The sequence below is a fragment of the Peromyscus maniculatus genome, chromosome 12, assembly GCF_049852395.1.
Source record: "Peromyscus maniculatus bairdii isolate BWxNUB_F1_BW_parent chromosome 12, HU_Pman_BW_mat_3.1, whole genome shotgun sequence".
Lineage (NCBI taxonomy): Eukaryota > Metazoa > Chordata > Mammalia > Rodentia > Cricetidae > Peromyscus > Peromyscus maniculatus.
This window is the reverse complement of record NC_134863.1, coordinates 86,959,156-86,973,857: the sequence shown is the minus strand read 5'-3', so window position 1 is coordinate 86,973,857 and position 14,702 is coordinate 86,959,156. Positions and strand designations below refer to the sequence as shown.

The 14,702-nt window shown below is 45.8% G+C and overlaps 1 protein-coding gene across 3 annotated transcripts in view; it reads left to right on the top strand.

Annotated features, from left to right (window-relative positions):
* The first annotated feature begins 387 nt into the window (after nt 1-387).
* Nucleotides 388-14,702, top strand: part of Dscam (DS cell adhesion molecule) — a 593,021-nt gene continuing 578,706 nt past the window's right edge. For all 3 annotated transcript variants that reach the window (XR_013043895.1, XM_076549303.1, XM_015999884.3), the window contains exon 1: nt 388-520. Coding sequence is in view for 2 of the 3 variants with exons in the window: in XM_076549303.1 (XP_076405418.1) it covers nt 478-520 (43 nt within the window). In the remaining variant the exon portion in view is untranslated. The remainder of the gene's footprint in view (nt 521-14,702) is intronic.

Below are 14,702 nucleotides of genomic sequence, written 5' to 3'. Positions count from 1 at the left end.
CGCGCGGCCCGCCGGGCTCAGGCAGGGAAGGGCAGCACAGGGGACCCGGCGCCCGAGGCCGCCGCAGCAGGATGAGCCTGGCTGCGCGCCTGCTGCCTGGCTGCGGAGGGTGAGGCCGGCGCCCCGGAGGCCGCCGCCTGGCCGCGCTGCGCATCGGGGGGCGCCCGGCATGAGCTCGCGCCCGCGGCTGCGGCTGTGCGCCCGCGCCTGGCTGCCCGCGGCCCGCTGAGCCGAGCCGAGCGCACGGCGCACCTGGGCTGTGTCCGCGGCGTGGGGCGCGGCGCCCGGGAGCAGGTGTGCGGGGGCGCAGCGTGTGGGGAGCGCGGCTGGGCGGCTGGGCGGCCCCTGGGCAGGTGGCGGGCGGCGAGCGGAGCCGGGCCGGGCGCGGCGGAGCGCAGCGCAGCGCGGGGGGCGAGGCCGGCGCGTGGCTCGCTCGCTGGCTCGCTGGCTCGCGGGAGGCCGGGCAGCAGCAGGGGCATGTGGATACTGGCTCTCTCCTTGTTCCAGAGCTTCGCGAATGGTGAGCCTTGCGGTCTGCGCTGATTCCTGTTTGGGAAGGGGCCCGGGGAGTGGGTGCGGTGTGGGGGGCTGGATGCATGGGTGAAGTCTTCCCTCCTTTCCTTCCCTATCCGGGTTAGAATGTTCATGCATGCGTTTATTTATTTATTTTTAAAAATATATTTGCATTGCTTTGGAGAGGTTAGGCGGTATTGAGATGAGGCCGGGGAGGCATCGCTCTGCAATCGCTGGAAGCAGCCTACCTAGCTAGCTAGCCAAGGGCCAGCTCAGAGCCCAACTCCAGAGCTAGACAGCTACCTCATCAGAGCCAGCCAGATTTGGGGAGAGGAGAGGGGAATATCACAACCAGAAAAGGGACATGGCGTTAGGAGCGCAGGCAGGTGCAGGGGTCAATTAAGACAGTGTAGCCTTCAGGTTCTGCGCTCTTGAGCCTTAAAGCCTTCGCTTTAATTCTGCTACAGTTCACCCTTGAAGGCTGTGGGAAAGATGCGTCTTTCTGCAATCCCCTCGTCCCCTGGACACTACATATTCCTCGCAGTAGTGTATGTAAAAATATGCACTGCTAAGCATTACATCATCTGTAATGTTGACAAATTTTAAAAAATCACCTGTATACTTGTAAAAGTGAAACTGGTGAACGTTGTGCATGGTTTTTCACCCTCTCATGTTCAGCTGAGTCTTACATATTGAGACGCTTTCTTCCTGGTATTTAGAAAGCTATCGTTCTTGATGGAGTCAGACCCAATTAATAAGTGTATGTGTGTGCACCTTAGGCTGCCTGTCACACAGCGCAAATACGAACTTACATGTATGAATGGTTTTCTCTCATGTTGGAGAGAGGGAGAATTGTCACCATCATTTGGTATCGCCTGGAAGCATCTAGGGCTCCAATCCCCATTTCGAATTTTGGAACAACATCTGCATAAAACGTATAACCTGCTGACAATTAAAATTAAACCATTATACCGGGGGGGGGGGGGCGCGGGGAGAATATATGAATACAAGAGAATGAGAATGGATATATCTGGTCCTTACAAGAAAACAGGAGAAGGAGAATCCAAGGGGAGGCTGTAAGATTTTTCTGGAAGATACCTAGGGAAGCTGTAAGCACTGGCTGCATTTTCTTTCGCAGACCTTTGTAGTACTTAGAGAAAAACCAACCCGTGGCCAAAGGAAGGACATGATATTTACCATGTTTGAAAAAAATGATGACTAAGAAAAGATGGAGCCGAATGAAGAAGGTACCCCGAAATTCACATGAAAATGGCACTTTGCTCTTTAATATGACCAAAAGCAAAGTGACAGGAGTGTTCATCTTGAGATTTCCTCCCAGGCGGAAAAATTAGAGCAAGTTCTGACAAGATAGCCCCCTTTCCCAGAGGGCACTATACCTGTCCTGCCTCCTCCAGGGAATTTATCTTGGGGGATAGATGTGCTTCTGAGCATGCAGTCGAGTCTGGAGAGCAGCCCTTGCTGCTTGCTGATTTAATGGGGGAAGCACAAAAAAGGCCCAGATGTTCACAGATGTGTTCCAAAGCCGACATGCCTTGATGGCCTGTCTCCCCTGTCAGTGTGACATATCTGGACTCCTTGCAAAGGCCTGGGCTATTGGATGAAGGGAGATTTCCACTCTGGGGAGAAATAGGTGATTCAGGATGGTGAGCCAGGCTGTTCTGGTTGTCAGCCAACCAGTATCTATATTTCAGTGTGAGTTATATATGGTGAGCATGGTAAAGAAGAAATTATGATAGTCTCTGATACATAGATGCTATAAATGTCTATGATTTTTTAAATCAGCATTTCATAACTAAAAAAATACTATATAAAGAATTCTATGCAGTGTTCAAATTGAGTGAAATCTACCATATGGAAAATATATGCATAGATTGCTCATGTGCACCTGGGTAGAGTCGTGCAAGAATTATTTGCAAGACTTTTAACATCTGTTGTGAGAATCAGTATTGTTGCAGTAAAATGCACAGGCAAGTTGCTCTGACCCCATCAGCTGAAGGCCAGGGATCTGCCTTATGTAAAAATGGCCCTTCCTTTATATGAGCAAGCATGAAGGAAAGGCCTGACCCTGGAGGTTTGGGCTTTTACATTGGGGGGGGGGTTGGATTTTCCAGGGATGGTGTTCAAGATATACTATGCCAAATATCATAAAATATACACTCATGTCAAAATAAAATCCTGATTTAGAATGCTGCCTTTTGTAAAACTACAGTTTTCAAAAATCTGAAACTAAATGCTATCTGAATGGACTTTTTTGGGGGGTCAATAATTGCAATATTTTGGCCTGTCTTCATTTTGAAAAATACCCAGATGTGTGATAAGACCCAAACTGAGTATTGCTATATTGCTAGGCCTCGAACACTAAAATGCCCATTATAGTCATTTTTCTTTTTCATTTGCAAAAGATTATGTAAATAGATATTTGGAGGAAGGGGTAAGAAGCAGGAGTAGATGTACTTACTCAGTGTGTGTTTCAGATAGCCTGTCTTCATCTGAACAGTAGAAAGCTTGTAATGGGGGGGGGGAGGGTATGTTCCTTTCTTAATTAAAGCATTGTTGCTGGACAGGCTACAGAGAGTATTTGGGGCAAAGGCCAGAAGCAAGAGACCAGTCCCTGCATGGGTTAAAAGCTTGCGAGTGACCTCACCTGAGAAAATGCAGGGAGCCTGTGATGTAGTCAATGTGCTCTCTAACACCCTGGAAATACTCACAGAGCAGCTTTAGGAGCACATGTGTGCACAGACACGCTGCTGCATGTGTATTCAGCATGAACAGGCGGCTGCATCATTTCTCTGAACATGGTCTCTTGATTTCAACCCCAGTGAGTGCTTTCTAGTGTAGCATTCCTGTCGAGAGCAGAGGTGGGGGATAGTATGGTATACAGGTTTATATCGAGGGTGCTGCTAATGCTGCATCCTGGCATTTGGGTTTATGCACATGCACCCTTGACATTGACTTTTCTTCAGCCATGAGATTTTGAGCTTCACTGCATTATGCTCTCAGGCGCCCCGAGCCTAGTTAGCTGTGGTAAGAGAGTAGAGCCATGGTGGTGAGAGGCTCAAGGACAAGCCGGGTGTGGAGCACCTTTGGGACTCTGCAGATCACATGACAGGGCGTTATAGACCTGACACCTGGTATTTTATTCAACCATAGAAGTAGGCCTTTGAAAGTACTGGTATATCTTGAAGGCTTCCAAGATGATATTTTAAATTTTAGTTTCCATAGACATATACAAGCAAAAAAAAATTCTTTCTCTCCCATATAGAACAGAGTGAGATTATTTTTGATAATTGTGGAGTTCATCTAAAATTGCTGGGCCTTTGCACAGAAGCTGCATGCCCCTACAAGATGCCCTCTGTAGGCAAACAAAATGCCAGGCAGACCTTTAATAAATGCCAGCCAATCTGCCTCCTCTCCTTGACTATCCTCCTTGCCACTTGGGTGTCACCAAGGGTTCCCTGCTGCCTGGAGAATCAGCAAATCACAGGGCAAACCCTGCACCTGTGCTGCTGGGGAGGAGGAAGGATGTAATTTTCACACACACACACACACACACACACACACACACACACAAACCCTGCCCATTTAAATCCCCGAATCCCTGAGGCCCGAATCTCCACATTGCTGACAAAATATTTTATCATGGATTTGTCTGGAGTAAACAAGGAAGGTGGCCAAGGCTGAACAGGAGTCAGCTCAGTGCCACAGAAACTTGATGTAAAGGGGGAGGGGCATCTTAAGATCTATGAGCACCATGGGATACGGGAATGCATGTTTTTGTTTGTTTTTAAATAAAGCAACAACTTTCCCTATTTCCTGCATTTATGAAACCTTGATAGTGAATTTGGTTAAGCATAGATAAAGTGGCAATAGGTAGGGCATTGGGGATGTTTTGAGAATGAGCACCCCATTCTCTTGGCTTTTTAGTGAGGTTCACCTAAGCTGGGTAGGTACCCTGCGGCTGCCCATGCATCCAGTGGGCATTCTTTTGGCCACGGCACTCGGGTACATGCTGGGGCTAGGTGGCAGGCACTGTCAGCTTGGGAGACACTGAGCTTCTGCTACCTGCATGTCAATTGTGTCCCCGCCATAGGACACTAGTGGGCGGCAAACCACGCCAGACTCCTGCAGCAAGCTCTCAACAGAGCAGGCAAACCTCCGCCTCCGAGGATGCTCCACACACTTGTCTAGGGTTTCCCTAAGAAGCTGCCTCCCCAGTGTCCCTCAAGTTCGTTGTGCCCAGACTCCATGGCTCAGGAGGTGGGGGTTTACACACAGCGATCATGTTCAGGGTTTGGCAGGTCAGGAATGGTCTGCAGCAGTCTTTGTTGTCATTTGTGCAAAGAAGGACACGGCTTGCAGCAATGTCTCCAATCTCAGAAGATGCGCAGAAGGCAGGGAGGTGTCTGGAGCCGATGGTCCCAGACAGAGTCCACAGGGTCCCCCTTTGCATACTGGAGAGGGAGCCCAGGGGTGGCCTGTGAATCTTGAAGGGGGCAGCTCCTTGCCCGATTGGCTGACCTTCCAATGTCATCCCAGGAGCCGCGGGGCTTCTCCTCGGCTGCTGGTGACAGGGGTGATGCTGCGCGCTGCTTGTCCACAGCCCATCAATCTCCTGCAGCTGTGGCTGCAAAGCTCTGGGGGCCTGGAGCCGCGCCCCCACCCACACGCCAGCAAATTGGACAGCACCTGTTCCTCTGGATTCACCTTTAACTCTTCATGTTCCAAGGATCTAGGCGCAGAAATTCTCAGTTCACTTCTGGCTGTTCCCCCCACCCCCACCTCCACCATATTCACATTCCTTAATGTTTTGAAAACACAAGCTAATTCAGAGTTGCACTTCCTTTGCTAAATGCTTGGTGAGAATGGGAGATCCCGGCAGCCCTGTGGTATATATAATTTGTTATGAATTCTGAAGGGGAGCACCCAAATGCCTTCTGCAGATAGCAAGCTCTCCACCTGGGCTGCAGGAAGAAAGAGCCAATAGGAAGGGCAGATCCCTGATGTTGGTTCCAAGGTCAGACAGCTTCTGCCCAGATGCTCAGAGGTCTGGGTTCAGCCTCCATTATCCTTCCTAAAGCCTTGGCTTTCTCTTAGATGGCTTCAGGGAAATCTATAACTTGCCAATTTGGGGCTTACTAGAGAAGTGACCAAGAGGCTGAGATGTCCACTGTGTCCAAGTGTGTCCTTTGCACAAAGCAGAGCACATGGAAACCCAGGTGGAAATGAACGAGAGAATAGGTGAGACATAGCCTTGCTCCTTTCTGGCCTCCCCTCCCCTCTCCTGACTTTTCCTCTCTGGCTTCTTTCTAGCTTCCTTCCCATCCTAGGTTCTTCACCCAGTTTGCTCTCTTGCCTTCATCCTCTGCTTCAGCTGTTTGAGAAGGGTGGGTGAGCAGTTGGCGGCCCCCTCAACATGCCCCTGCTTTCTGACAGGCAGCTGGCCTGTGGCAGGGGAAGCATTTGTGAATGACCGTGGAGCATGCTGTCTTACAAAAGGGACTCACGTGTGGCATGTGGTGGGGCTTCCTTTTGGTGACACAGCCTGCTCTGATATCCCCAGGTGCCCTTCTTGGGGTGCAGTGGGGCTGGTGTCTCAGCAGTGACTTCATCAAAGCCTGGGAACCCTTGTTCTCAAGTGACAAGATTTGGGTACTGCCTGTCTATTCTGGATTCTCGCTAGAAACAGCATTTAAACTTCTGACATTTAAACTTCCCACCAGCTCCTGAGAATAAAAATAAATAAATAAATAAAGCTCAAGGTTTTAAAGCCTTCATCATGTCTACAAAGTCACACTACTACTATTTTCTTTAAGTTTCAAATGGCTACAGATCTCTTGTCAATATCTTATTTTAGCAGCAGAGTTGAATATAAAGTTGGAATCTCATCAGAGTAACATAAAAAATTGTATTTTAATCATTGTTAAACCCCCAGTGTTATATATAAGGATCTAATGTTTTAAAGCTTACAGTCAATTTTTGATTTTTAGAGATTCACATTTATTCTGCGTTGATCAGCATGGATGATTAACTCTCTTAGATTATGTAAATATATGAATATTAAAACCACTTAATAGAGAAAGGATGGACGCAGCTGAATAGGTGGATGACGAGATAAGAGGAAAGAGGCGACTCTGGGAGATGGAGTGACAGGGATTGATGAATCTTGCCTACATCCCTATTTAAGATACACTTTTTTCTTCAGAAGACAGTGAGTAAGATTTAAGAGTGAGCAAGCAGTCCTATTTATAGAAAGACAGTTTGAAATGCAGGGGCAAAGAACCTGAAGGAACGGAATAGAAACTGAGAGGGATTGTCTCCACTCTAAACGTGGGCTTTCCCCATGTTCCTGGTACAGTACTGAACTTTGTAGTAGAGACAAAGCAAATCACCCTTGTGGAAATGGTGAGAAATTGTGCCTGACTCTACAGAATATTCTGGAAGTTCAATCACTGTTAAGTCCTCCTCAGCTTGGGAAGAGACTCTAGTGAGTCTGAACAGGAGCCTGGAAGCTCAGAGAGGACATTGTCTCTGTGGCACAGCCTCCCCTAGAGACTTCACAGCAGAACACCAGGGGAATGGAATCAGCATGCGCTTCCAGAGAACAGCAATTACAGAGAGAGAAGGGCTTACACCGAGGATCTCATGATTGTCACAGGGTCCTCCTTGCTAACCTGTTATTAAATTCTGAAGATTTAAATTGAGATACACACACTTCTAATTGGTCAGACCTGGTGGGGCAGGAGATACAGCCACAGGCTGTGTGATTGACATAAGTGTTATTGAACAAGGGAAAAGGAACACACCTTCTCTTAGATACAGCAGTCTTCCTTTTATTTTATATTCTGTGTATCGTAAGAGCATAGTCATTTTACCTTCTGTGCCTGCCTTATTTCACTCAGCAGACCGTCTTCCAAGTCCATTAAATATGCCCAAGTTAAAACATATTTTAAAAAACAAAAACATGGGTTTGGGTAGATGGCTGCTAGTAAAACTCTCACCTTGCAAGCATGAGGACCTGAGTTCAGCCCCAAACCCATAAAAATGCTAGGTGCAGGGATGCATGCTCACAATTCCAGTGCCAGAGGGGGGGGGGCAGTGACTAGAAGATTGTTGAGGTTTGCTGGCCAGAGAGTTTACCTTAATTGGTGAGCTCCATGTTCAAAGGAGGTAGATTCATTGCCATGGATGATGCCTACGGTTTTCCTCTGGCCTCCACAGACACATTCACACATTCACACAACCATATGCATACCCCTACTACACACACACACACACACACACACACACACACACACACACTAAACAAGAGAACAGAATGTTCTCTAAGATGCTATATAGTCCTCATTCTGGCTTTGCTATCTCCTCCCATGGTACTTTTTTTTCTGTTCAGAGTCTAGACATTGAACATGTGTAGGAATTTTGTACTAGCGTCACATCTGTCCTTCCCACATCAATGTGTGGATCACTGGCCTTTGATTGTAGGGAGATCTATGGTAACCTGGTAACTTTATAGAGGCTATTCTTCCCAGACTGTGAAGAGCCCACATTAGAGAGGCAGAAGCAGAGTGATCCTTGATTTTGACTCCTGCCACCCTTGACTCTTTTAATATTAACGGAGAAACAGAAAACAACATTTAGCCTGGTTTTGTGCAGAGTGTAAGCAATTCATTTGCGTTGCTTGCAATTTAATCAGAGCCATTGGTTCTTCTAGGTCTCTGAACTCTGCCATATTGAATGCTGCTGCAAAGCCACAACATGGTGCTGTCACTCTCACTGATCACCCGTGGGGTCACCATGATGGTCAGGTTGAAGATGGGGTTGCACCCCGTGTGAATGGGTGGGCTTGTTTAGTGGTGGAGGCTTGTCCTGAGTGAAACACTGATTCTTCTCAGGGGCTCTGTGTGGACTGTGGGGGTGTGGGTAAATGCCTGTGCTTTTATTACAATACAAAGGCAGGTACAGACAGAGGTGAGAGGGGTGCTGCCCTCCTCTGCCCAGATCCTATTCCTCTTGAAGTATTGCGAAGACTTCACATTAAGTAAACATATTTCTCCTGAGGAAACTCCACATTCATTTCTTCTCTCCACAGCCACACTGCTGTGGTGTGAGTTGATCTGGGATTCCCCTAGGATGCTGAAAACCCCAAATCCCAGGCTTCTTAATTACAGTGTTTATTTCTTGATATCAGCTGCAGAGCATTTTTTAATAAGTGATGCATAGAAGCTGGGGTACAAATAACAATGCTATATGACTCGTGAGAATCCAGGAAGGAACTAGAGCCCCAACAACTGGCAATGCTGGGAAAGTGGGCGGCTGTGTAACACCCAGAAGCTGCTATGGCTACCATTCCTCCTCCTCCAGCTCGCATCTCTTACTGGGTCCACTCCTGTAAATGGTGGTCACTTAATTGATCTGTTTCTTTGGCTAATGAAAAGGAAATGCCTAAAATGTGGGTGCTGGTTAGTTTTAATTGTCATCTTGACACAATCTAGAATAATGCAGAAGAGAGTCTCAATGAGGATCGTCTAGATCAGGGTGGCCTGTGGGCATGTCTGTAGGAGATTTTCTTGATTATGTTAATGTGGGGATTCTGAGCTCTGTGTGAAGACTACCATTCCCATATTTGGGTCTTGGAATGAGAATTGAGAAAGTGAGTTGAGCAGCAAACATACATGCCCTCTTTGTTCTGGACTGTGGATGTCAGTAGCTGCCTCATCTCTGCCATGATCTCTCTGCAATGATGCACTGCAACCTGGAATTGTAAGATGAATGAAACTCTCTTTATAAACAGATTTATTTTTATTTCATGTGTATGAGCATTTGCCTGAATGTATGCATGTACACCATATGCATGTCCAGTGTCAACAGAAACCAGAAGTTGATGGTCAGATTGCCTGCAAGTGGAGCTATCCACAGTTGTGAGCTGCCTTGTGGGTGCTAGGAACTAAAGTCAGTCCTCTGCAAGAGAAGCCAGTGCTGTTAACCACCGAATCATTTCTCCAGCTCCAGACTTTTCTCTCTTTAGATTGCTGTTGTAAGTGTATTTAATCATAGCAATAGGAGGTGAAGCCAGGGTGCCATCACCAGGTCCAGCAAGGAAAGTCATTCATCTATGTCTTTGTGCAGTGGAAGAAAAGTACAGAAGACACCAAGTGCTTTCAAAGGTCTGGGACTCTCTTTCCATCAGATGGTTAATTTGGCAGTCTGTCTGGCAGGACAGTAGACCTTGAGCAATATGGGAAATTACACAAATGCATGTATCTTAGGACTCACCAAAACCAATATTTTCTAACTCTGCTGGCTACTGTTTAGAATAGGCTTGATTGGAAATTCATGGAGTAATCCGGGGAGAAAAATATCGACCTAGAGGTGATCTAGGTATTGGTTTGGGGTACTTTGCTTTGCTCAGGTGTTACTTCATTTGTCCATTGCTAGGGGATCTTACAATAGAGCTGCAATCTCATTGGTATGCACAGTCACAAGAAACCCCACATCCATCCCTTCCACCCCAAACACCTCTGTCATTCCCTCCCTGTGGTGATATATTGTGTACTCCAATAAAGTTTACCTGGGGATCAGAGGACAGTCAGCCACTATATTAAACATAGAGGTCAGGCAGTGGTAGCACACTATCCTAGCATTCAGGAGGCAGAGATCCATTGGGATCTTTATGAGTTCAAGGCCACACTGGGAACACAGCCAGGCATGGTGGCACACGCCTTTAATCCCAGCACTAGGAAGGAAGGAAGATGGCAGGACACAGAGAGGTATATAAGGTGTGAGTATACAAGAAGTCTCTCTATTGAGGCTGAAGATTTCGTAGAGATAAGAACATGGCTGGCTTGTTCTGTTTCTCTGATCTTTCAGATTTCACTCCAATATCTGGCTCTGTTTTTTTTTTTTCTTAATAAGACAGTTTAGCAATTTGTATTACACCTCCCAAAGGATGGAAGGATTAGGCTAAAATATTTTATAGGTTTCAGTAGTGTAAGATGTTCAGAGATCCTAGAAGTAGAGGTTAAGAGGAAAAAAGATAAATGTCAGATAGATGATAGATAGGCATGTAGAAGACAGATGAAATCAGATAGACAATAGGTAGATATATGATAGATGATTGGCAGGTAAAAGCTAAATGCTAGACAATGATATATCTATTTATCTGTCTATCATCATCATCTATCATCTATTATCTATCTATCATCTATCTATCTATCTATCTATCTATCTATCTATCTATCTATCTATCTATCTATCTATCTATCTACAATCATCCATTTATCTATCCATCTATTTGCCATCTCTCTACCTGTCCATTATTATTGATTTATTAATCCCTCTGATCAATGCCATTCTTTCTCTGGTATATTTGGTGCTTTGTTTAATTGCAGGCAGAAGCTTTATTGATGGACTTGACCCTGCTGTATTTCTTCCCCTGACTCCCTTTTTATTTGCATCTAGAAGCCTAGCAGAGAAGCCCCTTGGAGCCTAAAGATAGCCATATTTCTCTAGGAAAGAGATTGGCAGTAGGCAGCCCTTTAGGATGCAATATTGAACTAGCTAGACAATGAGCCAGATTAGAATGAGACCAGTCAGAGGAATGGATTTACTTGTAGTTAGAGATGCTGCTTCTAGGCTGCCCTGGGAACAGTGCACATGCCTGCAGCCCACTGTCTGTGCACAAGCTCATACCAAATCCAGATAGCAGGGGCTTGGGATCATTTTTGCTATTGAGTTTTCTTGGTGGCTACTGCCCTCTTATAAACAAGTGACCAAGTTAACCTTGTCTATTGTCCAATGCATGCACTATCCACTATGTTGTCAGAAAAGAGAAAATAGCACATGAGGAAACTCCTGCCACTCACTGTATACCCTTCCACACATATGATAAAATTAAGGGCATTGATTAGTGGTGGAATTATCTTTCCCAAATACCATGTCCTTGATTTTTTTTTAACTAAAATAGACTTGAATGTGCTGGAGAAAGGCCTAAATTCAGAACCTTTAAAAATACCTTTTTTTTTTTTTGTCCTAAGATCTTATTTTAAATAATATTAAAAATAGCCTTTCCCTTCTTGGCATCTTCAAGAGTTCTATGTTCTAATCTCTTGGCCATTCTATTGTGAGTCACTGCAGAAATGACCCGTCAGGGCAGCTGTTGTCAGCTGGAGCTTCAGAGAACTGGACAAAAGGCTTTGCCGGCTGAAGGTTTGCCATTTCTGCTTACTCATCACTGGGACAATCGGGCCATGCCTGCTTCTCTGCAACAATAGGCTCCTGAACCTCTGTGTCTTTAAATTTTTTTTAAGAAAGAAGATTATGTTCAGGAGTCTAGACCTCTGAGGGAATTCGTGGGAGATGATGCCAGTTTAAAATAGCAGCAGGTCCTCTCCAGTCGGGAGCTTTGAAGCTTGCACATCGCAGCACACGTTGTTCTCTTTGGAAGTTCCTGGTGGAGTGGGTCAGCCTTTCTCATCTCTCCTTCACAGAAAGGGCATAAATATTTCCATCACCAGCCTTCATAACCTGTGAGAGACCCAGGAGTAATTGTAAATAGGGAGGCATTTTTTTTTATAGAATATAAAAATGAGACACTGTATGACTCAGATTAGAACAAATCATCACCTCAACCCATGGAAAATGCTTCTTATATAGTTTATTGAAAGTCCATTGGTTTTCACCGGGGCTTCTGATACCTTTCAGTATGAATGACTGTTCCTAGGACCCACCCCACCTGTGGAAGGCAGGGCACCGGAGGTGTGCGTCCCCGTGGCACATCCGTTAGAGTGGGGACTATTTGGAAGCTACCGAAGAGCTGCCTCCATTTGTAACCCAAATTCTTTTTTTTTCTCTCCCTCCTTGGGCATTGGGAGAAAACCATTAGTGGTTCCTTGCACAAGAGGAAAGTGTAAAAAAAAAATGGTGATGTTTCCTCAGGAGCCTGGAGGCCTTGTCAGGCTCCGTGCTTGTCTAAATGCAGGGTGATCTGTTCTCCTCCAGGGAAGTGGAGACATGGCTGTCTTTTCTCACTTGCTGGGGTCCTACTACCATCTGAGAGCAATGTGTCTTGGTCCTGCAGCCTATGCACCCCACTCAGGTGCCCCTTAGAAGACTGCTCTCCCTCCATTCGCAAGCAGGCAAGGAGAACTGGCATTGAATGATTTATTATTTTTTTCTGAAGCATAGGGCATGAGTATCACCAGTTATTATGGTGCTTCAGAAAGAGCCACGACATATAAAGTGGACTTCATAAAGTCAGGTAATTCTTAGTCTGGGTTTCTTGGTTTGGGACAGGTTGCAGTCAAGAAACAGAGCACCCATTCTCACAAAACTGGTTATTTCAAGGGAAATATGCTCCTGATGTTCTCATGTTTAGTTTAGTCCCAAGGTTTCCTCTGGTGGCAGTTTTGCAGCCACAGGGATATTGGACAATGCTTGATTGTCGCAGGTCTGGTTGGGCACTGGAGGTTGGTACTTGAATGGGAGGGTGGAAACCAGAGATACTGCTCAGCATCCCATGATGTTCAGGATGGCCCTCAGAACAAAGAATGATCTTGTCTAGTTTATTATTAGCAGTGAGGCCCTGCATGTTAGCTGAGAGCCTTGCTACACATAACACAATTATTTATTTAATGTGAGGCAGCGTCTCATCTGTCCCAGGTTGGTCTGGAATTCGCAGTGTAGTTGAGGATGACCTTGAACTTCTGGTTCTCCTGCCATCACCTCCCGAGTGCTGGCATCCAAGGTATATTCTCTATGCCTGGTTCATCCTTAGCCCCCAGTTTTATGTCATGACTGTGAGTTCTAGAATAATCTTGGAAGGAGAAAGGAAGATATTCTCGATCAAATCTCAGTTATAATTTCGCAGCTACTAAAATCAATAGCTCATGGGGCTTGTATCCATTACCCATTGATTACTTTTTTTCATAATTAAAAAAATAAAACAAATCCATGTTCCCTTTTATATCATTAAGGACAGGGATCCTGGAGGTATGCCTGGGTTCTGCTAGACATTTTTTTTCTCAAGTGATTATGCTAATTTGTGTTTGATCAGATGATTAAATTACAATGTGATTAACCCTGTGTGCTAACCACTCAGAAGGCATTTTCCTTCATCTGGCTGCCTTGTTTCTAGAGTGTCCAGTTCTGCCTACTTGATGGAGGCCTGCTCTTGCTGCAGACTTGAATTTGTGTTTTCAAAGTGCTCTCAGTCTTGTTACCCAGTAATTAGGACGGGATATTAATATCATCTGTTGCTCAGGCAGAGGCCAGAGTGGAGAAGCCTCTAGACACAAGTAAACCCTAGATGGAAATCATTAATTACTTGGAGACATTCAATGTGGAATGTGCTGGAAATGAGAGCAACCATACTCAGTGGGAGCTGCATGGGCCAGAAGGTGCGTTCAGTCATCTTGCTGGATGATACCTCTTCCTTTTCATGCTGCTGTTTCCTAGCGTTTGCCTGTGTCTGTGGTAGCTGTGAGAGGAGTGTTCTTTGATAAATCCCATCTCTGTCATTTGGCTCTGCTTTTGTAAGAACGCAGCTGGAGGTGCTGGTGCCCTTACTAAGTTCATGTATTGGGTTTGTTTTTCCATGCTGAGTATTTCAGTTGGGTGAGAGGGTACTAAAGTATGTGAAGGTAAATTACATAAGAAAATGGGAGATGCTTAGGAGATAGGGTGAGGGAACCAGTGGCCAGAGGTTTCAGCTCCTTGTGTAGTTCGAGGAGTTTCGTGTTTTTCTTCATATCCCGGCACTCCCCACTGCCCCCTGCTTGATGTGAGAATAGAGAAGCAGTCTGGTTACCATGAATGCATTTGGAATTCCAAGAGGTTTTTAACTTTTTCTGTCAAAGTGTGCATGTGCTTTGGTCTGGCTGGCACTTCTGCTATCTTCTGTTTCAGAGTAGGCAGCTGCAGCAGGAATCTTAGAGAGTCTTATTAATAAGAGCAAACCTGGAGCCAGTATTGGGGTAAACTGGAAGATCAGAGAGACAGAACAAGCCACAGCTAACCTCACCTGGCCAACTTCTCAGCTGATCCCGTTTCCTCAGACTGGAAGCCTCTGTGTCCTTATCCAAATGAATCTCAGCTGAACTGTGCTGCTCAAAACCTAAAAGTTTAACCAGCTAAAAGCTTCTAGTTTCTGGTCCTCATGCCTTATATACCTT